Source organism: Schistocerca americana, chromosome 7, assembly GCF_021461395.2.
Source record: "Schistocerca americana isolate TAMUIC-IGC-003095 chromosome 7, iqSchAmer2.1, whole genome shotgun sequence".
Classification (NCBI taxonomy): Eukaryota; Metazoa; Arthropoda; class Insecta; order Orthoptera; family Acrididae; genus Schistocerca; species Schistocerca americana.
In genome coordinates this window covers 621,740,848-621,764,922 of record NC_060125.1, presented here as the reverse complement: position 1 = coordinate 621,764,922, position 24,075 = coordinate 621,740,848, and the positions used below count along the sequence as shown (strand labels likewise).

The following is a 24,075-nucleotide window of genomic DNA, read 5'->3' as shown; positions in this document are numbered from 1 at the left end:
TAAAATATCTCCTTAGTTCCATTTTTTGTGTTTTACCTTCATTATCTTTCTTACAGAAACAAAACGAACAAAACCATCACCAGTGCCTCAAAATTCCTCTCGCCCCATGTTTAGTCCTGGGCCAACGAGACCACCTTTTAGAATACCAGAATTCAAGTGGTCTTATATCCATCAGCGTTTGCTATCTGATGTCCTTTTTTCTCTAGAGACTGATATTCAGGTTTGGAGAAGGTAAGTTCTGGCACTTGAATGCCTCCGGTAATAGAACTTGAAGTTCGATATTTTCTTTGTGGGTCTTTATTGTTCTTGTTGGTATTTTTTGTCATTATTACTTTTTTTATTACTGGTTGTTACTTCTGTTACCAGTCATCTATGTTGGATCTGAAAAGCTATTATTTTTATCACTTTTTCATTTTCAGTAGTCAGAGTAAATTAATTGAATGTAGTAGGTTGTAAAATGTCTTTTATTAAAGGTGTAGGGTACCACAAATAGACTATTGTCAAAATAGGAAGTAGCATAATATTTAGTTTATAGTAAATATTGGTGTACTTTCTGATGAAGACAACAGCAATTTCATTATTATAATTTCCTGTTCCTTACTAATCATGGTTGCACAAATTGGTGTTTCAGACATTTACAAATTAAGCAAACCTTAATAATAGTACAGAAATTCAGAATTCATAAAAATTAACTATTTTTAAATGGTGGAAACAAAACTCTTCCCAGGGAGAATTTGAAATTGTCCAGGTTGCCATCTCCAGTTATTTTAATTATCAAGAAATCTAGAACATTAGAGTCAAGAGAGGAATAGAAGTTGATTCACATCACTACCCAACTAAAATGCACATGTGATTTATTCCAAAACACACACTCATGAAACAAACCAGTATGACTAACAGAATTAATAAAAAACTTTGAAGGAAAAGTAGTCTGACATTCAAAGATGCTGAAGAAAGTAAATACCTATGCCAAAAATTGTGCAGAAATGGTTAACCATATTACATTTGAAATAGCTCCATAGAACAAGCAAAGAAAGCACAGATGGTGGAATAGTAAATGTGAAGAAGCACTTTGATATAAAAAAGGAAACTGGGAACAGCTCGTATAGCAGGAGAACAAGGAGTAAGTGGAAAATCTATCAATTTGAGAAGAAGCAAGCAGATAAAATTATTAGGGCAGAAAAGATGTGCTTTGAAAAGGAGCAGTGTAAAACTATAGAATAACATTTAAAAAGATATAATACAAGAGACTGTTACAGAACATTCAAGGACGGTGTGTCTGGGTACATTCTGGAATTGCTATGTTTGAGGGAAGAGAGTGGAAAACTCACACTTAAGAACGAATAAAACTGTAAGCTATTGGCAGCACATTTCGAAAAGCTACCGAACGGTGGCTGTGTGTGTGTGTGTGTGTGTGTGTGTGTGTTTTCTTTCTGTTTCCAAAGAATGACCTTTTTGTCAGAAACTTTAACATGTTAACAGTCCTTTCATCATGCCTGTCTGCAACTCAGTGCTACCTCTACGTGATGAGGAGCAGTCTATCCTTTTCATGGTATTGTAGGAAAGTTCTGATAGAATATAAATAGTTTTTTATTTTAAGAGAGCACTAACTGAAAAGCAGAAGCATTGAGTCAATGATGGTCACATAAAAAGAAAGAAAACTTGCTAGCTTTCTGAGTAAAAAAACAAACACGTATATCTTTCTGTGCGAGATCTGATTTCCCTTATTTTACTATGATGATCGTTTCTCCCTTTGTAGGCCGGCATCAACAAAATATTTTCACATTCTGAGGAGAAAGTTGGTGATGAAAATTTCGTGAGAAGATTCCGCTGCACCGAAAAACGCCTTTGTTTTAATTATGTCGACAACAAATTCTGCATCATTTGTATGACAGTCTCTTCCTTATTTCATGATAATACAAAATGTGCTGCCCTTCTTTGAACTTTCTCAGTCTGCTTTGTCAGTCCTATATGGTAAGGATCCCACACTGCGCAGCAGTATTCTAAAAAAAGATGGACAAGCATAGTGTAGGGAGTCTCTTTAGTAGTTCTTTACATTTTCCAGGTTTCCTGCTGATATAATGCAGTCTTTAGTTAGCCTTCCACAAATCATTTTCTATGTGTTTCTTACAATTTAAGTTGTTCGTAATTGTAATTCCTTGGTATTTGGTTGAATTTACGGCCTTTATATTCGACTGATTTATCGTGCAATGAAAGTTTAACAGATTCCTTTTAGCATCCATGTGAATGACCTCACACTTTTTGTTATTTAGGGTCAATTGCCAATTTTTGCACCCTACAGATATCTTTTCTAAATCATTTTGCAACTTGTTTTGATCTTCTGATGAATTTACTAGTCAATACAGTTCAGCATCATCTGTAAACAAACTAAGATGTATGCTCAGATTGCCTCCTAAATTGTTTATTCTGATACGGAACAGCAAAGGACCTATAACACTACCTTGTGGAAAGCCAGAAACCACTTCTGTTGTACTTGATGACTTTCTGTCGGTTTCTACAAACTGTGACCTCCCTGACAGGAAGTAACAAATCCAGCCACGTAACTGAGATGATATTCCATAAGCACACAGTTTCACTACAAGCCGCTGGTGTGGTATAGTGTCAAAAGCCTTCTGAAAATCTAGAAATATGGAATCAATTTGAAATCTGTGAGTGTGTGTAAAGAGCTAATTGTGTTTCACAAGTAAGATGTTTTCTAGATCCTTGTTGACTGTGTGTCAGTAGACCATTCTCTTCAAGGTAATGCATAATGTTGGAATACAATATATGTTCCAAAATCCTGCTGCATATTGACATTAATGATATGGGCCTGTAATTTAGTGGTTTACACCTACTACCTTTCATGAATATTGGTGTGATCTGTGCAACTTTCCAATCTTTGGGTATGGATCTTTTGTTGAGCGAATGGTTGTATACAATTGTTAAGTATGGAGCTATTGTATCAGCATACTCTGAAAGGAACCTAACTGGTATACAGTATGGACCAGAAGACTTGCTTTTGTTGAGTGATTTAAGTTGCTTCAGTACTCTGAGGATATTTACTTGTATGTTGCTCATATTTGCAGCTGTTCTTGATTCGAATTCTGGAATATTTACTTGGTCTTCTTTGGTGAAGGAATTTCGAAAGGTTGTGGTTACTAACTCTGCTTTGGTAGCACTGTTGTCAATAATATTTCCACAGCTACCACACAAAAAGGCATTGATTGTGTCTTGCCACTAACGTACTTCACATACAACCAGAATCTCTTTGGATTTTCTGCCAGATTTTGAGACAAAGTTCCACTGTGGAAACTACTATAAGCATCGCGCATTGAAGCCCATGCTAAATTTCGAGCTTCTGTAAAAGATTGAAAATCTTGGAATTTTTTTTTTTTTTTTCTCTGCATCAGTGTTCTGACCCATTTCATGTACCAAGGATGATCAGCTCTCAATTGCTGCCGATACTATTTCTTTGAATTTAAGCCACATCTGGTCTACACTTAAATTGTTAATTTCGAAGGAGTGGAGATAAGTCTCTCAGGAAGGTGTCAAATGAATTTTTGTCTGCTTTTTTGAATGGATATATTTTTCGTTTATTTTTGTAGGATTTGGAGGTTACAATATTCAGTCTTGCTATGGCAACCCTGTGTTCACTAATCCCTGTATCCATTTTGATGCTTGTTACTAGCTCAGTATTATTTGTTGCTAAGAGACCAAATGTGTTTTCACAACCCTTTACTATTCGCGTGGGCTCATGAACTAACTGCTCAGAAATAATTTTCAGAGAATGTATGTAGCACAATTTCAGATGATATTTTAATCATACCTCTGGATTTAGACATGTATTTTCATAAATATATTCAGGGTAAATTAAAGTCACCATCACCTGTAATTGGGTGGTTTGGGTATGTGTTTGAAATTAAACTCAAGTTTTCTTTTAACCTTTCAGCAATCGTATCATCTGAATTGGGGGGTTGGTAAAAGGATCCAATTATTATTTTATTCCGGTTGCCAAGAATGACCTCTGCCCATACTAACTCACAGGAGCTATCTACTTTAATTTCATGACAAAACAAACTACTTCCAACAGCAGCAAACGTGCCACCAACAACTGTGTTCAGCCTATCCTTTCACAAAACTGCACGGTTCTTTGCAGAAAGTTTGGCTGAACTTATCTCCAGATCTAGCCAGCTTTCAGTGCCTATATCAATTTGAGAATCAGTGCTTTCTATTAGCACTTGGAGCTCTGGTACCTTCCCAACACAGCTACAACAGTTTGCAGCTGTTATACTGATGGTTCCTGTATCTAAGTTTTTCCTGCGTTCGGCCTGCACACTTTGAGACTGAAGCCCTTTTTTTGTTTTACCGAGACCCTCTAACCTAAAAAACTGCCCAGTTCACATCACACAGCCCCTGTTACCCGTGTAGTGGACTCCTGACATATTCAGTAGATCCCGAAACCCAACCATCCTATGGCGCAAGTCGAGTAATCTGCAGCCTATATGGTCGCAGAACCGTCTGAGCCTCTGATTCAGACCCTCCACTTGGCTCTGTACAAGAGGTCTGCAATTGGTCCTGTCGACTATGGTGGAAATGGTGAGTTCTACTCTCATCTCGCAAGAAAGACTGGCAGCCCTAATCACTTCTGTTAGCTGCTCAAAACCAGAGCGACTTCCAATCCAAAGCGACACACATCCTTGGTACTGACGTGAACCACCTGCGGTTGGCTGCACCCTGGTATCCGGAAGGACCCATTCCACATCTGGAATGACTCCACCCGATATGCACGCAGAGTGCACATTGCTTTTTTTCCCCTTCTTGGCAGCCATGTCCCTAAGGGGCCCAATAAAACACTTAAAATTGGAGCTCCCAACTACCAATAATCCCACCCTCTGCAATTGCACGGATCTTGCTAGCTGAGAAGTTTCCTTCGAAACAGGACAGGTGACTGCATCTGGCTGAGCGACAGTGTCAGCCACAGACAGCACCTGAAACGTGTTTGTCAGACTAACCAGGAAGGTCTTATGTGTGGCCCCCTGGGATGTCTTTCACCATCTGCCATGTCCCAAGGCAACCTCCCACTCGACCACAGGTGAGGTGTGAACCTCAGTGCGAGCAGTAACTGGGCTGGCCTCCGGTGAGGACTGATCAGGGGACTCTGACGTGCCGGGTGTCAGTTGGATCCCCACGGCCAACCCACAACAGTGATGCCCATCCACTGCAGCTTCAAACTGTGTAACTGAAGCCATCACAGCCTGGAGCTGTGAGCAAAGTGTCACCAACTCAGCTTGCATCCACACACAACAGTCACACCCATGCTAAAGATCATGGAGAACTACACTACAAAGACAAACAGACTATTGCCACATGCTCTGGAACTCTACTGCAGACCCTGATGAAAACACAAGAACTGTGTCTAATAAATTACATTTATATGCAGAGATTTAAAAACCCAACTACTGAAGCACTCAGGTAAGACTAAATGATTCACCCTTGATTAGAAACTTGTAATATGTCACAAAATGAGTTTGATTTCTGATGCAAATGAAAACATGGCAACTGTGTCATGGATTAAATTAATGTGAAGAAGTTCAAGAAAGTAAATTATCAAAGCACACAGTTGGAATTATGCAATTTGTTCCTAGTTAGGAACTCGTGAAAGTCACAAAATCAGTTACTTTCCTGTTGCTGCTTCTGTCTCGGCTGACTGCTGCTGCCTGATGGGCTTTGTTTTCAAAAATCTAGAATTAAGGTTAAGTTTATGTGCAGAATTCATTTCTCTTCCAGGTGACTACTAGTGAGCTATAAAGACTTCAGTAAAGACATTTTTGTAAAGAAACAAACACCACACTTTGTAGGTCTTCTGCCAACAGTTAAAATCCTTACCTGAATGTGAGAATAAGTGCTGTGTCAAAATACTGAGAAGTTTCAGCAGCGGCATCTGAATTCACATCTGAGTCTGTGTGATATTTAAAATTGTTTTTGTGGGTTTGTGAAGCCTTAATTACTGGTAGTAGTCAGACATGAGCATTAAATGTAATTTCTTGATTGCCCTTGGTAGTGAGTTGTCAAATGCCCATCATCTTGATGTAATGTGGTTTAGTGATGAGTCCTCAGATAATGTACACAACGCAGTATTTAGTTAATATGACTGGATTTCACATTTATTATAGCAACATTATGACTGAAACATTTGAACGGTGTCAAGATTTTTAACAGTGCACTTTCACAAACAAATTATGAGGATGAATGTCACATAGTTGGTTTTAACTCACAGTCATTAAATGTATTTGATTTTATAATAACTGAAATCAATACACAAATGTTCATGTTGTTGACAAGGAGAAATTAACAAAGTAATTAAGGCAGACTTAAAGGTTAAGATGATAACTCTTTAACCACAGATGTTATTGTGATGGTTTCCAAGTGCGGACTTTCAATGAGATGGGAACTGCATGTTGTTAACAAGAGGTCTGACACAGAGATGTTGGTCAACTGCATTCTACTTCAGGACTTGGTACATATGAGTTACATGCTGATGCATATGTGTTATGTAATTGAATTCTAGCCATAAGTTGGAGTATATAAAGACTGGCATATGGATAATTTGTGAAATCGGTAAATGTATTGTAGTTAAAAATAATTTAAGGTATAAATTAAGATAATATAATGATCAAAATTAGTAGGGATGCTGTTCTGTTGAATCGTGTAGTAATTTTGTTGAACTGTATGCTAGATATTTATAATGTATTAAAGTTCACAGTACTGTATGATTGATACACTGTAAGTGTATTTGGTGTTATTATAGGGTTTCATGTAAAATTTGCAGCTTAATAATTTCTCTACTTTAGTCAAATTCTTAATTTGTGGCTTATTTATATAAACATATTCATTATTTGCTTCAGAAAAGTAAGGATAACAAAATTATAATATCAAATCTTGGCAATAAAATAGCTTAAAGGCTCAAGAAGAAAGTATTTTTGCGTGTGTCAGAAGCTTAATTAAAAATAATTTCAAAGTCGATGAATTTTCATATGAAATAAACTAGTTACTGAAAAAGCACAAAATTAGGACTACCCATTGAATTAGGTCTTTTTGTGAGTAAACTGTTGTTAGCTCTCACCATTTTGATGGTTATCTGCCAATGGAAAAATTCAATTTTTGGTTTCTTGTAATTAACAAGGTTTTAAGCAAAAATTAACATACCATTAGAATCAGCACATTGTAAGCTATAGTGGGAATAATAAGATTACAGAAAATACTGTATGAATAACAGTTTGGGAGTTACTTCATGTACACATGGTATGTGCGTTATGTGTGTAGCTCACTCAGGATATGGTGGCCGATATGTAGTGACCAGTTGTTGTTCGAAGTGCTGGGTGAGTTCATTCGTTTGTTCAGAGGGGAGGTCAATAAGTGTTTTCCATCTTTTAGCTGGTCAGTGCTGCCAGAATGCATGCACCTTGCAGTCTTTCTCAGACAATTTTACAGGATCTATTTGGTAAAAGAATTTCATTTTTGCTTTACTCATAGCTTCATATGTCAGTTTCAAGATGATATGCCCATCATTTCATTAATGGTCATAGTCATTGTGATATTTACATGTAAGTAAGACACTTTGGAAAATTCGGAAAAGTATGCAGTGAAAAATAGATGTCACTATGGTTTTACGTTTGGTGTATATTACATAACATGTTGTCGCATATGAAATTTAGCTAACATATTGAATTTTTCTTTAGACTGGGATAGAAGTATCTATCTGTCACCACCTTGAGAAAACTGATCTGATGTAGCACACTCATTTGCGATTGAGCCGTGCCACCGATAAAGCCACAGTGAAATATCTACAACTTTCCTCATATTTCATAAACGGTTTCAGATATCAAGATGAGATTTTGGCAAATGATAGCATGCAATGATGACAGTGTTTTATCATGCCATTATTATGTAAAACTTCATTATCTGCCATGTTATTCCACTAACTACAGACTTTTTATGTGAAAGAATGTAATTTTTAATGCTATTTTTAATGCTATGTGTTTTGGAACAACATATGTGACTGCTTTTTTGTACCAAAGATGTGCTTTTTCACAAGCTACTGACTTTACTTTTCCTCAGTTCCTCACTTGTTGTTGTTGCTGTGGTCTTCAGTCCAGAGACTGGTTTGATGCAGCTCTCCATGCTACTCTATCCTGTGCAAGCTTCTTCATCTCCCAGCACCTACTGCAACCTACATCCTTCTGAATCTGATAAATGTATTCATCTTTTGGTCTCCCTCTACGATTTTTACCCTCCAAGCTGCCGTCCAATACTAAATTGGTGATCCCTTGATGCCTCAGAACATGTCTGACCAACCGATCCCTTCTTCTAGTCAAGTTGTGCCACAAACTTCTCTTCTCCCCAATTCTGTTCAATACGTCCTCATTAGTTATGTGATCTACCCATCTAATCTTCAGCATTCTTCTGTAGCACCACGTTTCGAAAGCTTCTATTCTCTTCTTGTCCAAACTAGTTATCGTCCATGTTTCACTTCCATACAAATACTTTTAGAAACGACTTCCTGACACTTAAATCTATACTCGATGTTAACAAATTTCTTTTCTTCAGAAAAGCTTTCCTTGCCATTGCCAGTCTACATTTTATATTCTGCATTTTATATCCTCTCTACTTCGACTATTATCAGTTATTTTGCTCCCCAAATAGCAAAACTCATTTACTACCTTAAGTGTCTCATTTCCTAATCTAATTCCCTCAGTACACCCGACTTAATTCAACTATGTTCCATTAACCTTGTTTTCCTTTTTTTGATGTTCATCTCATATCCTCCTTTCAAGACACTGTCCATTCCGTTCAGCTGCTCTTCCTAGTTCTTTGCTATCTCTGACAGAATTACAATGTCATCGGTGAACCTCAAAGTTTTTATTTCTTCTCCATGGATTTTAATACCTATTCCAAACTTTTCTTTTGTTTCCTTTATTGCCTGATCAATATACAGATTGAATAACATCAGGGATAGGCTACAACCCTGTTTCACTCCCTTCCCAACCACTGCTTCTGTTTCATGTCCCTCAACTCTTATAACTGCCATCTGGTTTCTGTACAAATTGCAAATAGCCTTTCGCTCCCTGTATTTTACCCCTGCCACCTTCAGAATTTGGAAGAGAGTATTCCAATCAACATTGTCAAATGCTTTCTCTAAGTCTACAAATGCTAGAAATGTAGGTTTGCCTTTCCTTAATATTTCTTCTAAGATAAGTCTTACGTTTCTATGGAATCCAAACTGATCTTCCCCGAGGTTGGCTTCTATCAGTTTTTCCATTCGTCTGTAAAGAATTCGCGTTAGTATTTTGCAGCTGTGACTTATTAAACTGATAGTTAGGTAATTTTCACATCTGTCAACGCCTGCTTTCTTTGGGATTGGAATTATTATATTCTTCTTGAAGTCTGAGGGTATTTCACCTGTCTCATACATTGTGCTCGCCAGATGGTAGAGTTTTGTCAGGACTGGCTCTCCCAAGGCTGTCAGTAGTTCTAATGGAATGTTGTCTACTCCGGGGGCCTTGTTTCGACTCAGGTCTTTCAGTCCTCAGTCAAACTCTTCATGCAGTATCGTATCTCCCATTTCATCTTCATCTACATCGTCTTCCATTTCCATAATATTGTCCTCAAGTACATCGCCCTTGTATAGACCCTCTATATACTCCTTCCACCTTTCTGCTTTCCCTTCTTTGCGTAGAACTGGGTTTCCATCAAAGCTCTTGATATTCATGCAAGTGGTTCTCCTTTCTCCAAAGATCTCTTTAATTTTCCTGTAGGCAGTATCTATCTTACCCCTAGTGAGATAAGCCTCTACATCTTTACATTTGTCCTCTAGCCATCCCTGCTTACAAGATTTTAAACATGGCTGCAGCAGCAACTGTTAAAATTCTTCCCTGCTTAGCCATTTTGCACTGCCTGTCGATATAATTTTTGAGGCGTTTGTATTCCTTTTTGCTTGCTTTTATATTTTCTCCTTTCATCAATTAAATTCAATATTTCTTTTGTTACCCAAGGGTTTCTAAGATTTTAAACATGGCTGCAGCAGCAACTGTTAAAATTCTTCACAATAAAGGATGGCAGCCAAAAAGAATTTTAATAAAAAAATTCTATCCTGCAACTGTTTTTGGCTGCCATCCTTTATTGCCAAGGGTTTCTACTAGCCCTCGACTTTTTACCTATTTGATCATCTGCTGCCTTCACTATTTCATCCCTCAAAGCTACCCATTCTTCTTCTACTGTATTTCTTTCCCCCATTCCTGTCAATTGTTCCCTTATGCTCTCCGTGAAACTCTGTACAACCTCTGCTTAGTCAGTTTATCCAGGTCCCATCTCCTTAAATTCCCGCCTTTTTGCAGTTTCTTCAATTTTAATCTACAGTTGATAACCAATAGATTGTGGTCAGAGTCCACATCTGCCCCTGGAAATGTCTTACAATTTAAAACCTGGTTCCTAAATCTCTGTCTTACCGTTATATAATCTGTCTGATACCTTTTAGTATCTCCAGGATTCTTCCATGTATACAACCTTCTTCCATGATTCTTAAACCAAGTGTTAGCTATGATTAAGTTATGCTCTGCGCAAAATTCTACCACGTGGTTTCCTCTTTCGTTTCTTAGCCCCAATCCATATTCACCTACTATGTTTCCTTCTCTCCCTTTTCCTACTCTTGAATTCCAGTCACCCATGACTATTAAATTTTCGTCTTCCTTCACTACCTGAATAATTTCTTTTATCTCATCATACAGTTCATCAATTTCTTCGTCATCTGCAGAGCTAGTTGGCATATAAACTTGTACTACTGTAGTAGGCATGGACTTCGTGTCTATCTTGGCCACAATAATGCATTCACTATGCTGTTTGTAGTAGCTTACCTGTGCTCCTTTTTTTTAAATTCATTATTAAACCTACTCCTGCATTACCCCTATTTGCTTTTGTATTTATAACCCTGTAGTCACCCGACCAGAAGTCTTGTTCATCCTGCCACCGAACTTCACTAATTCCCACTATAACTAACTTTAACCTATCCATTTCCCTTTTTAAATTTTCTAACCTACCTGCCCGATTAAGGGATCTGACATTCCACACTCCGATCTGTAGAACGCCAGTTTTCTTTCTCCTGATAATGACATCCTCTTGAGTAGTCCCTGCCCGGAGATCCGAATGGGGGACTATTTTCCCTCTGGAATATTTTACCCAAGAGGACGCCATCATCATTTAATCATACAGTAAAGCTGCATGCCCTCGGGAAAAATTATGGCTGTATTTTCCCCTTGCATTCAGCCGTTCGCAGTACCAGAACAGCAAGGCCATTTTGGTTAGTGTTACAAGGCCAGATCAGTCAATCATCCAGACTGTTGCCCCTGCAACTACTGAAAAGGCTGCTGCCCCTCTTCAGGAACCACACGTTTGTCTGGCCTCTCAACAGATACCCCTCCATTGTGGTTGTACCTACGGTACGGCTATCTGTATCGCTGAGGCATGCAAGCCTCCCCACCAACGGGAAGGTCTATGGTTCATGGGTTGGGGTTCCTCACTTAATGAACTTAATAAACCTCCGTTTCAGAATTGTCTCGCAATTGTGTCTGCGCAACGTGTTAGTGAGGTGAGACTGTGTAAATGCCGTGGTGTTGTGGCAAAAGAAGTCAAATTTTTACGTGGTAACCAGAGAAAAAGCCACTTATGACACTTCTTTGAAAGTTATCAATGGTTAACAGGCCAGGTGAAAATAAATCGCTACATTTTCGGCTGAATTCTTTTTAGATACTAACGAAAGCAGAGGTGACAGTAGACCTTTTTGAATGTTCACCATGCAAGTGGGGACATGGAGGGGCTGCACTTAATGTTTACAAAGCATATGACTGTAGGCTTCAGTTTAGAGTAGTACTTCTCTTCCAGCCCTTGACATTCCCCCCACAGCGATCTGAGCGATCCCCCACCACCGCTGCTCTCCACACGCTTCCTTAGCTGATTGTGCATCTGGCGGCCATGGTATTTTGCGGGTACTATATAAATGGAATCAGTTGAGGGACTAAAAAAGAAGTTGGTTATTTGATGAATAGCAGTATAGCAAATGAAGCTATTCCATCTTGCTGCATTTCTACTTTTAATGTTAGAACCGTTCATAAACAACTGTGTGTTGCTCAAGGTGCAGTGAAGACATGCATGCCAGTAATAACTAGGAAAGAGGGGAAAATTAACTAACAGCTCCAGGGACAGACTTTAGAGGAAAACAGTTATAACTGTAATGAGAATCATATGGAAGTGAGTGGAAAAATTGATGGTAGCTAGGCCAAGGAACATTTGCAATATACTGCGATGATAACGTAATGGCAGGTGGACAGATGAGACGTAGTAACACACAAGAGCAACAGGGATGTGTTCAGCTGAAGGCTGTAATCTGCTGAAAAGACTAGAAGAGGCCTGCATCCAGCAGTGAATGTCAAATTGCTGGTGGTGATATCATTATTTAATGCTCCCAGCACTAATTTACATCAGAGATGTGTTCCTTTGATGGTCACACTCATTCAGGCACTCTTCGTATTGTTCAAAGCAGTTGAGTTGCTGTTATGTTTTCAAGTTTGTTGTCAGTTGTTGTTTCTATGTTTGAACATGTGACACTATTAAGACAGGGCTCTGTGAAAAATCTGTGGTCCAAAAACAAGTGCCTGAACTTTATGGAGACGTTGAGTCCAGTCAAAATCATCCTTCCAGTAGTACTTACATATCATTTGTTGCAGAGAGATCTATATGAAATCACTCACCATTTTAAATTTTGTTGTGGAAATGTTTTGTTGGACACAATAATACTAGATAGGTTTTTAAGCAAATACATTAGAAACAAATGTCAAATAATTCTGAATGCTCTTTGGGTATGAATTGCAAACAGGTTGCTAATTTTTGTTGACTTTGTTTTACTTCCTTTTGTGTGTGTGTATGTGTGTGTGTGTGTGTGTGTGTGTGTGTGTGTGTGTGTTGACGAAGGCCTTAGTAATGTGAGAGTCTTTTTGTTGTGCGTATCTGTGACTCAGCATCTCCATTTACTGAATTCCTGCTAGAAGATTTCTAGTGTAATAGTGGATAATTATTAAAACCTGTGTTTTGTAATTTAAGATTGTGCATGATACATTATCCGTAATTTAATAAAGTTGTGTATGTTCAGAAAACATGTATTGAACTTCCAAGAAACCAACGTTGGGTATGATTGTAACACACTATCATTGGATATGTACAGTGCAATTCTCTCTGCTAGGTAGAATGGCTACTAGAGTGTATCAATGTTGTTCATGTTTAGTGTTGTTACCAGGCCTGGTTAGGTGTATATAGTGTGTGAACAGTGTGAAATGTTGAGTAATCACTGTGATTGATAAGGAGATGCCACATACTCATGTGAGTCAATGTTATCAGTACCTGGCAGAGTTTGAAAGGGGTCTCATTTGGGTCCCCATTTGGCTGGCTGGTTGAATCGTGCAATATCTAGGTTTGTGGGGCATTTGAATGTGACGACAATGGTCACACGTTGGACTGCATGGGAACATGAGGGAGAATGTACTTGTTGACAATGTTCCAGTTGACCACGTCTGACCACCACCACAAGGAAGGATCACCGTACTGGCACCGAGCTCATTGTAACCCCTTGACATCTGTGCCTGCCATTCGAGAACAGATAATGGACCTTCTGCAATGTTCTTTGTCATCCCACATCATTGGTCGGAGACTAGCGGTAGCCAGAATAGGCTGCTGTTAACATAATGCAGGTGGCTGTGTTTGGAGTGGTACTGTGGTTAGGAAGCGTGGACTGCTGATGAATGACACTGCATTGTGTTTAGTTATGAACTGCAGATCTACGCTACTCCAGGTGACCATTGTTGGCAAATATGGTGGCTTCCTGAGGAAAGGTCCCATTCTTCCTTTGTTTTGTAGAGGTGCAGCAATGTCATGGCTGGTGTCACAGTTTGGGAAGCCATCAGGTATGACTACAGATTACAGCTGGTAGGGATGGAAAGAACTCTGATGGCACAATAGTGTGTCTCAGACATCTTGTGTCCTATGATGTTACCCCTCATGTGACGGTATTGTGGGGCTATTTTCCAGAAGACAGTACACATCCACACATAGCACATCTCTCTCTGGACTATCTGTGTGATTTCAAGGTGTTTCTGTTGTCAGTAACATCCCCAGACCTGTCCCCAATAGAACATGTGTGTTACCAGCTCGGAAGTCAACTCCACTCCAGTGGCAGTATCCAGGGAATCGAGAACCGGTTACAACAGCTAGATTACCTGAGGGGAGGATACAGTGGGTTTATGACACCCTTCCCAACTGAAACATGTGTGCATCCATGCCAGTGGGGATGTGCAGTGTGAAGGTGCTTGACTTTTTTTGGACAGGCGTTGTATTTAATTACGAAATCTATTGCATGTGTTATTATAATCAATAATCTTGAGTTGACAGCTTTTATGATGCAGTTTGCTGTTTGGTAAAATACATTCCAAGGCACGTAACACTGACACATGTCAACTCCACTCCAGTGGCAGTATCCAGGGAATCGAGAACCGGTTACAACAGCTAGATTACCTGAGGGGAGGATACAGTGGGTTTATGACACCCTTCCCAACTGAAACATGTGTGCATCCATGCCAGTGGGGATGTGCAGTGTGAAGGTGCTTGACTTTTTTTGGGCAGGCGTTGTATTTAATTACGAAATCTATTGCATGTATTATTATAATCAATAATCTTGAGTTGACAGCTTTTATGATGCAGTTTGCTGTTTGGTAAAATACATTCCAAGGCATGTAACACTAACACATGTGCACCGTAGCTGTGATAAATTTCCTCATTTCAGTGAGACTAACTGAATTTCAATTTGCCAATGCACTGGTGGTAGAAAGAGAATTCATGTTTTGTGGCTTTCGTATGCTCTGTTGGGCATTAAAATTTGTGTGATATTTTGCATATTTCATTGCAGAATCTGTTTGAAAGCATGGAAGTGGGTGGGGCATGTTCTCATCTAAATTTATTACATTGCAGTCCTAAAAATGCCATAGTAACTGGCAATCGACAACATTTGTACAGTTTTTCCTGGAGCCTATTCAGTGCAAAGTTACCGTATTTACTCGAATCTAAGCCGCACTTTTTTCCGGTTTTTGTAATCCAAAAAACCGCCTGCGGCTTACGGAAGTTCTGAAAAATGTTGGTAGGTGCCGCCACAACAAACTTCTGCCGTCGAATATATGTAGCGCTACACAGGCATGCTTTGTAGGCACAGAGATAAATACTGGCGCCAAAACCTCTGCGTCAGATAATAATTTTTTTTAAAAAAAAAGTGGAAGACGAGCTTTTTTTTCTCCGCCCCGAGTTTCGACCACTGCATTTTCATACATTATCCAACGAAGTAAATACAAATTCCGTATTGTTCATCTTCGAAAGTAGCAGAATTTCAATGTACTACGAAAAATCCGACTGGCAAGACTGTTGCTAATAGGAACCTGATGAAATGTGAATCACGTGCAGTTTTCTCTTCATCATAAGAATAATACGAATATAAACATTTTGCCATGTATTCTTTCGTGTTTGCTGCTATCTCATTTAATTCCTGTCTGCCTAATAAACTACGAAACTAGAGTGATACAACAGCAAACGTGGAAGAATATACGTATCGTGTCATGTTTATATTCGTATTATTCTTATGCCTAATAGTGATACAGTCAGAAATGAAGCACGGCAACTGACTAGATTTTTGAAATCTAAAATGACTAATTTCTGTGCAGAATTTGATGTACTAAAGAAGCGGCCGCAAAGATTTTCAAACGGAGAAAAATTTTCGCCTAACTCTTGTTCAGAACATGTTCTATCAAACACAGTCTATTATTTGGTTCTTGTTGATCTTTATCAAAGAAAGCAGCTGTGTAAGTAACAACAAGTAGCAGTCACTTGCCATTGTTTCGCTAATGAGACAATTCCTCTCTTTTTTTAATTGTAAGCGGCGGTAGCACGCACAAAAGCAAGCCATGCCGCCGGTGGCGAGAGGCCGTAAACAAACAATGCATGGCGCAGTACAGTAATGCATTTTCAGCTTAGAGTGACGTAAACGCCTATAACAAAGAAAACGGTACTTATCAGATCGAAGCAAAATAAGCAATCGATTCAAACCACACGAAGCACGTGAAAAAGGGAGGGTACCCGTATAAATACGGATGCAGCGCCTGACGCATAGCAACGGCTACCTGGTAAAGCTTAACTGCTAAGCTTACGACTCGAACCAAACTATTGTAGCTGTATCGTCTTTCATTCGACCTAAATTGTGTCTCATATTACAATGGACCAACTTTGTTCCGATTTTAAGGTGCGGCCTAAAACTTTTCTCTCCCCTTGAATTTCGAGTCTCATTTTTCAGGTGCGGCTTAGATTCGAGTGCGGCTTAGATTCGAGTAAATACGGTATTACCCCTACTCGTAGTTTTTCAGGCTCAGTGGACATAACTATCAGAAGAAAATAATCATTGCTTGAATGTCATGATATCCACTCTCCTTTACTGATTCCCCAGCAAAATGTCATACTTGCAAATAAACCGACCGCAGAATTATATATGCAAAGTACTGTCAATTGAATAATGAATAAAAATTGTGAATATTTCAGTTTCAGCATGTATTTTCTTGAGCTTTTGTAATTTCTTCTTGATAATAGTCTTCCTTATTACCAGAGTCATGTATTACATCAAAGTATGAGGATTAAACTTAGCTTTCCTGAAATGAAAGTCGTGCAATAACTCATGAATTGCATCATCGTCCAATAGACATGTGCTTCACTACGCTGATGCAACCGACACATGATCTTCCAATATACTCAGCATAATCTAGGGATCAGTGCCTAAATTATGGCCTCCACTAACCAGCCACGAAAAACAGGAGCTGTAAATGTGCGCAGAGCAACAAAGGATAACATTGAAAAGTTGTTCATGTAAAATAAATTATGGGTTGTGGATTTTTAGGAAAGCCAACAAAGGCCATATCTATACAGGCACTGGTCGCAAGCTGTTAACATTTTTTTTTTTTTTTTTTTTTTTTTTTTTTTTTTTTTTTTTTTTTTTTTTTTTTTTCTGTCGAATAACCCATTTGGAGGGTACGATGAATCAACTTTGGCTACTCTTCATTGTATTAGATTTCTTCAGTTTCCAAATTTCCTTCATCCTTTTAGAGTGTTGTTCCCTTTCTTCTTGAGTCCACTTTCGTCTAGTTATTTTCTTTCTCTCCTGAAATTCTGCCTTTTGAACTGCCTTTCTGAAATGTGTTCTGTTTTCTATTGTGTTTATTGTAACTCCAGCATTTTCAATGTCCTTTTCAGTCTCTATGAACCATGCTGGCTTGGATTTGTAGCTATTGAGTAATGTGAATATCTGCTTGGTTAGTCTGTTGTTATCCATTCTGAATATATGTCCAAAAAACTGTAGTCTCCTCTTCCTCATTACATCAGTTAGTTTCTCCGTTTTCAGATATAGCTCTCTGTTTGGTCTTAACCTGTATTCAGCATTATCGTTTCTTTTAACTCCCAGTATTTTCCTTAAAATTCTTCTTTCGACCTTCTCTAGTTTCTCAAGATCTCCATTTCTTGTTAGTTTAAGAGTTTCTGCCGCATAGAGAGCTTCCGGTCTGGCCACTGTTTGGTAGTGTCTTAGTTTCGTGTTCCAGGACAAGGATTTTTTATTATAAACTTTATTGGTCATATGAAACACTCTTTCCATTTTGTGCACCGTAGTTTCTATAGCTATCTTTTCTTTGGCATTGTATGTAATCCACTCTCCTAGGTATTTAAAGGAATCTGTTTTGTGTATTGTGTTGTCAACTGCAATATTCTGAGGAGCATCACAGATGTTTGTCATAAACTTTGTTTTTTCATAGGATATTTGTAGTCCTACTTTGGCTGCTTGTTTTTGTAGTTCTCTTATTTGTTCTTGGGCATTGTCTAGTGAATCTGTAATCAATGCCATGTCATCTGCGAAGGCTAAACAGTCGACAGTGATCTTGCTTGGATTTCTCCCTAGTTGAATCCCTTTAGTATTGATGGCCTTCCTCCATTCTCGAACTACCTTCTCCAAGACACAATTGAAAAGCAGAGGTGACAGACAATCTCCCTGTCGAACACGTGACTTTATTTCAAACGATTTTGAGAGCTCTCCCCTAAATTTTACGTTCGATTTTGTATTTGTCAAAGTACCTTTAATTATTGCAGTTGTTTTAGCATCGAGTCCCAATTCTTTTAAGATATCAAGCAGTGTATTTCTGTCAATTGAATCATAGGCTTTTTTAAAATCCACAAAAGTAATTACATATTTTAAGTTCCTGATTTTCCTCATTTCTATTATGTTCTTTAAATTTAGTATTTGTTCTGCACATGACCTTCCCTTCCTAAATCCAGCCTGATACTCTCCTAGCTGTTTGTCAAGTATCTCTTCTGCTCTTTTTAAAAGCACCTTAGACAAGATCTTATAGGTCACTGGTAAGAGGGAGATTCCCCTATAATTGCTAGGATCTGTTTTCTTCCCTTTTTTATGTAGTGGATGTATTAATGCAGATGTCCAGTCTGGTGGTAATCTGTGTGTTGTCCAGATTTCTTTTAGTATTTCTGATAGACACTGTATCATGTTGTCACTAGAGTACTTCCATAGTTCAGCAACTATATTATCCTCTCCAGGGGCTTTATTATTTTTAAGCTCTTTTATGATTTCTTTTATTTCCTCTGTGGTTGGCGGCTTGGAGTCTGGTGGTGTTGGGTTTACAATATTGAAATTAAATTTTTCTTTCGGTGGATAACAGTTATGTAGTTCTTCAAAATATTCAGCAAGTATTCTACAGTTCTCTATGCTATTGTATGCAGTTTTCTGCGTTTTTGGGTCCGTGAAAAATAGACTAGGAGTATTTCTTTAAGTTACTTTTGAAAGTTTTGTGAAAGTCCCTAGCATTGTTCCGTTTGAAGTTGGAGTCTATTGATGCTAGTTGGTCTTTTATGTATTGAATTTGGATCTTTTTAAGGCCTTTTGAAGCTTGCTTCCGGGCTTCTTTTAGGGAGTTCCTATTTTTATCATTTTTGTTGGCATTCCAAATGTTCCAAGCTCGTTGTCTTGTTAGGATTAGTTTGTCACACTCATCATTCCACCAGGCGTGTTTCCAGTTTTTGGTAAGGAGAATGGTTTCTTCTGCTGTCTGTACTATATCTTTTTGAAGTTGTTCCCATGTTTTAGGTGTTTTCTTTTCCAAAAGTGTCCTGAAATTGTGTTCCTTGGTTAATTTCTGAGTGTCAAACTTTTTAGGTTGATATTCGCTCTCTCTTTTATATATTGGTCTAATTTTGAATTTAACAACAGATAGATAGTGATCTGAATCTAAACTTGCACTCTTAGCAACTTTTACATTGAGTATCTCTGATGCAGACAGTCTGCTTATAGCAACATGGTCAAGTTGTTTCTCCCCACAGACTGGATTCGGGGATACCCATGTAGTTTGTTTTCTAGGGAGTTTTTTGAAATATGTAGACTTTAGAACTATGTCATGTTCTCTGCATAAACTAATAAGTCTTTCTCCATTTGCATTGGTTCTTTTATGTGCAGGGAATTTGCCTACTTTGGATTGGTGATGACGTTCTTTGCCGATTTGAGCATTAAAGTCTCCCAACAATATTATTGTGTTTTTGGATGAAATCTGGTCTAAGGTGTTTGACAGTTCCTGCCAAAAAATTTCTGTTTGTTCTTTTTGTGTTCTGTTTTTCTCATTTGTTGGTTTATAGTTACAAAAACAACATTTAAAATTTGTTGGAGATCTCTTTCATTACAGAAGCAGAAGAAACATAGAATTGTCTTAGACAGTCTGCCTTTATCATCATCAACACACTGTAGTAAATTCAAAGGTAGCTATAGAGGTCTTTTAATAAAAAATTTAATGTCACATGTAAAAGAAGAAGGTAAGATTTGTCTTCAGCTTAATAAGGAGTTTACATTAACCAGCTTGTGTAATATACTGAATATTTTGCAACCAAATGAATATTAAAGAAGTTTCTTTTATTTCATATTAGTAGTTTTGTGTCTGCATAAGTGTGGAAACACTGCAAAATCATCCTATTGGCACAGTGTCACAGCTCTTGACAACAATGATTGCTCAGTGTGGAAAGTGGGGCCCTGGAAGAGGAAGGAAAACTCAACATGTGGGTAAATTGACAGAGAGCAGAGAGCCCAAACACTGTGTAGAGACTGGCATGAAGAAAAGCACAAAATGTTACCAGTGCAAGTGACCAGAACAACTAGCAGGCAGAACCAAGAGCACAGTGAGATGTAGAAACCAGATCCATGTTAGTTAATCTCATTGTAGGGCCTCACTGGCATGGCCTATCACCAGTGACAGCTAAACAGCTGGGTCAGTGGTTCTGTCCATATGATTCTACACACATACTGTCTGTGGTAGTTTCTGTACTACTTTGTTGTGAAATCCATGCCAGCACATTTATGTCCATATGGGTGTCCACTGGCAGGGATACTAAAAATAGAAACAAACATAAATGGAAGATGATACAACACTAAATTTGGGAAGACAGTGTTCTGAGGATTAAGTTGGAATTTCACTAGACTTAAGGTCAAAAGAAATCCAGTAAAACCAGATGCCAAAATCATCAATACCCTATTTTCATTGTTAATTTCCCACTTCTCCTTTACAAATACATCCCCCTTTGCTTGGTTACGTAATTCCTGAGTAGCCTCATTTCCTTAGACTCTTTACTTTCTGTAGCCGGATGAAGAAACATTAGGTTCTAGAATAAGTCGTTATTACTATATGTCTTGCCAGCTGAAAAGTTGTGGTTTCTTTTTTTGTAACTTTATTTTAGTTTCATGTTTCACTTATTATACTATTTAATCTTTTGCATAATGTATTTATCATTGTAAGAAATGGTAAAATTTTCGTTATTTATTGTTTTTTTCTTTGCAGCCATTCAACGAAGTCTGTACTAGATTTTGTAAACAGCAGTGAAAATGCTATTTTTGTTGTAAATACTGTGCACCTGATTTCACAATTAGCAGACAACCTCATTATTGCCTGTGGTGGCCTTTTACCTTTGTTGGCATCTGCAACATCACCTAATGTGAGTTACTGAAAATTTGAATAACCAATCAAAATATTTTTATACTGTTATTTAATAATCGATTACTTTCAATTTCAGTGCGAGCTTGATGTAATCGAACCTACTCAGGGGATGCCTATTGAAGTCGCTGTTTCATTCCTGCAGCGGCTTGTCAACATGGCAGATGTTCTTATTTTTGCCAGTTCACTCAATTTTGGTGAACTAGAGGCTGAGAAAAATATGTCAAGTGGTGGAATTCTTAGACAATGCTTGAGACTAGTGAGTTGTATGCTTTGGGATTGTAGCTATTGCATGTAAAGATTTTTCAGTGTAACCCGCAGTGTACATAATATTAAATTAATTCCAGGTATGTACCTGTGCTGTGCGAAATTGTCTGGAATGTAAAGAACGCTCGAGACAGTTTCCAACACCCACTCCAACAACTGTCAACAACAACAACAAAGCAGCTCATCTTCAGTCACTCATTAGAGGGGTTCAGGCGTCACCCAAGGTATGGGAGTAGAACCTATTTTTTACTGGAAAAGAAATTTATTGGTAATTGCATGATAATGGAAATTATACAATGGAAACTATTTTTTTTTTTTTAAAAAAAAAAAGGTCAGACACACACTCCTGTGGAGATGAAATGGTGGTTGGCACGTAGGCACATGGAAAGTTCAAATAATTGAATTAACTTCTGAGCTTAGGCTTTGGGCGGGTAAGTGTGGTTGTGTATGTGGGAATGGGCTCCAGCAAAGACAGTCCGCAACTAGAGACATATGTTCCTCCATTTCAGACAGCAGGGATACCACACGGAGAGTGCAGTAGATAACAGAGATGGTACCCTACAGCTTCTCAGTACTACTTGTGGTGCCCTCAAATAGAAAACTTGTCAAAACTTTGCTTTAAGACAGTGCTGCTTCCTGCACATAACCTGAGAGGAGTTCATAAGTTAAATCTGCTCAGAAATCCTATGCTCTCTTGTAGAAGAATGTGTTTTCATTACCTGCATACTGAATGAATGATTTCTTCCGTGATTGATTGTATAAGAAAATCAAAACTCCTTAAACATGTAGCTGCTTTCGGTATTTGTTTTGCAGTTGACCTGTTGGAAAAAAATTCAAGCATTTCAGGTCAAGTATTTATGGCTTAAGGAATATGATATTGGAGAACATTTTCTTTTATATTTGCCTTACAACTCTACCCAAAATTGCAACAGTCCTACTTGATTTCCATTCTGACTACAGTACGGCATGTGCCATCGTAGAGTAGATTCATCTAATATTTCCCATGAGTAAAATGTGCTGAAGACGTTGGTTAACAGTTTGTGTGTTAAAGATAGAGATTCTTTCAGTGACTCTTAAGAATAATAGTTGTAGCATATAGCTCATTATTGGATGTGCTAAGACAATAAATAATTGTGGTTCTGTCACATCCGTTAATCAGATGTTTCCACTAATAGAAACATTAATATTGTTGCAGAATATAGTTGAAAATCTTGCTAGCCAGTCGAGCCCAGTAAAAGACCCAGAGAAACTCTTGCAAGACATGGATGTAAATAGACTACGAGCAGTAATTTATAGAGATGTGGTAAGTATAATTCATGTTTTGAGCTCTATTTGTTTTTTATGTGTGTTTAATATATGAGATTATTCTTTAGTGTTTATTACTGTGTGAGTGAAAATTTGAGACTAGCACATACATGGGTTTAGATCTACAATCTCTATTAAAGCAGTCATCAATCTGAAGACTGTTTTGAACACCACAATTGTCCTCTTGGAGTTGGTATGCCGTTGTCATGCTTCAAGCTTTGAATGGTTTTAACAAAAATGGCTCTGAGCACTATGGGACTTAACACTGTGGTCATCAGTCCCCTAGAACTTAGAACTACTTAAACCTAACTAACCTAAGGACATCACACACATCCATGCCCAAGGCAGGATTCGAACCTGTGACCATAGCAGTCGCGCGGTTCCAGACTGCGCGCTTAGAACCGCTAGACCACCGCGGCCGGCTGGTTTTAACAAACCATTTATAGGGGGACCCACAGTTTAACATGAATTCCAAACCACAGTGCAGCCCAGCATTCTCCACATCAACAAATATTGCCAGTGGTGAAAGAAGTGATAAGAGATAGATAAAAATCCTAAGATAGGCAGTAGATTGAACCCGAGACCTACGGATTTTTGGCTGCAGTTTTTCACAGAGCCACTGAGCCGTTTCAGTTTGAGAAACATCAAAACTTAAAAGTAAACTGAAATCAAAATAAAATTCAAAACAAAATAATGAATTATGATCTCTTCAGAAGCATACAGATGTGGATAGTAAAAAGCAGGTAGATTAGGGTTGAACGTACCATTCTATCCCATTAAATACAAGGGTATTAGAGATGGAGCACAAGCATATACGAGGGTAAGTCAATTATTATCCACAATTTAGTTATATTTTTGTTTATTTTGACAGTACTGTTGTTTTACATTGATGACACATGCTTTGTTTATTTGTTGTTATATCTTTGCAATTGTCAAGCTGCTAGGTTAGTTTCGTTATCGCTGCCATGCTGTTAATCATGGCTGCTCCGCTGTCTATTTGCACCAAAGAAGAGCAATGTTCAGTGATCTGGGAACAGTGTTTTGCGACAACAGAGTGCCTATGAATGGATTGAAAATTTCCGAAATGGTTGCATAAGTGTTACGCACAATGAAGGAGCCAAATGACCATTTACCGCCACAAGTGAAGAAACCATTGAGCGTTCATGTGAAATGATTCTCTTAGACAGATGATTAACTATTGTCTGGAAAATCATCCACAACAGACTTGGGTTTCGTAAAGTTTGTGCAAGATGGGTCCCAAAACATCTCACACAGTTGCATAAACAAACGTGCTTGGACATCTGCAAAAAACATTTGGATCACTATTGTAACGAAGGGGACAACT

The 24,075-nt window shown here is 38.2% G+C and overlaps 1 protein-coding gene across 1 annotated transcript in view; it reads left to right on the top strand.

The window, feature by feature from the left end:
• Window positions 1–24,075, top strand: part of LOC124622011 (neurobeachin) — a 1,442,121-nt gene that overhangs the window by 552,813 nt on the left and 865,233 nt on the right. The window contains exons 21-25 of the mRNA XM_047147563.1: window positions 57–231; window positions 21,006–21,159; window positions 21,238–21,417; window positions 21,506–21,649; window positions 22,621–22,728. Coding sequence (XP_047003519.1) covers window positions 57–231; window positions 21,006–21,159; window positions 21,238–21,417; window positions 21,506–21,649; window positions 22,621–22,728 — 761 coding nt within the window. The remainder of the gene's footprint in view (window positions 1–56; window positions 232–21,005; window positions 21,160–21,237; window positions 21,418–21,505; window positions 21,650–22,620; window positions 22,729–24,075) is intronic.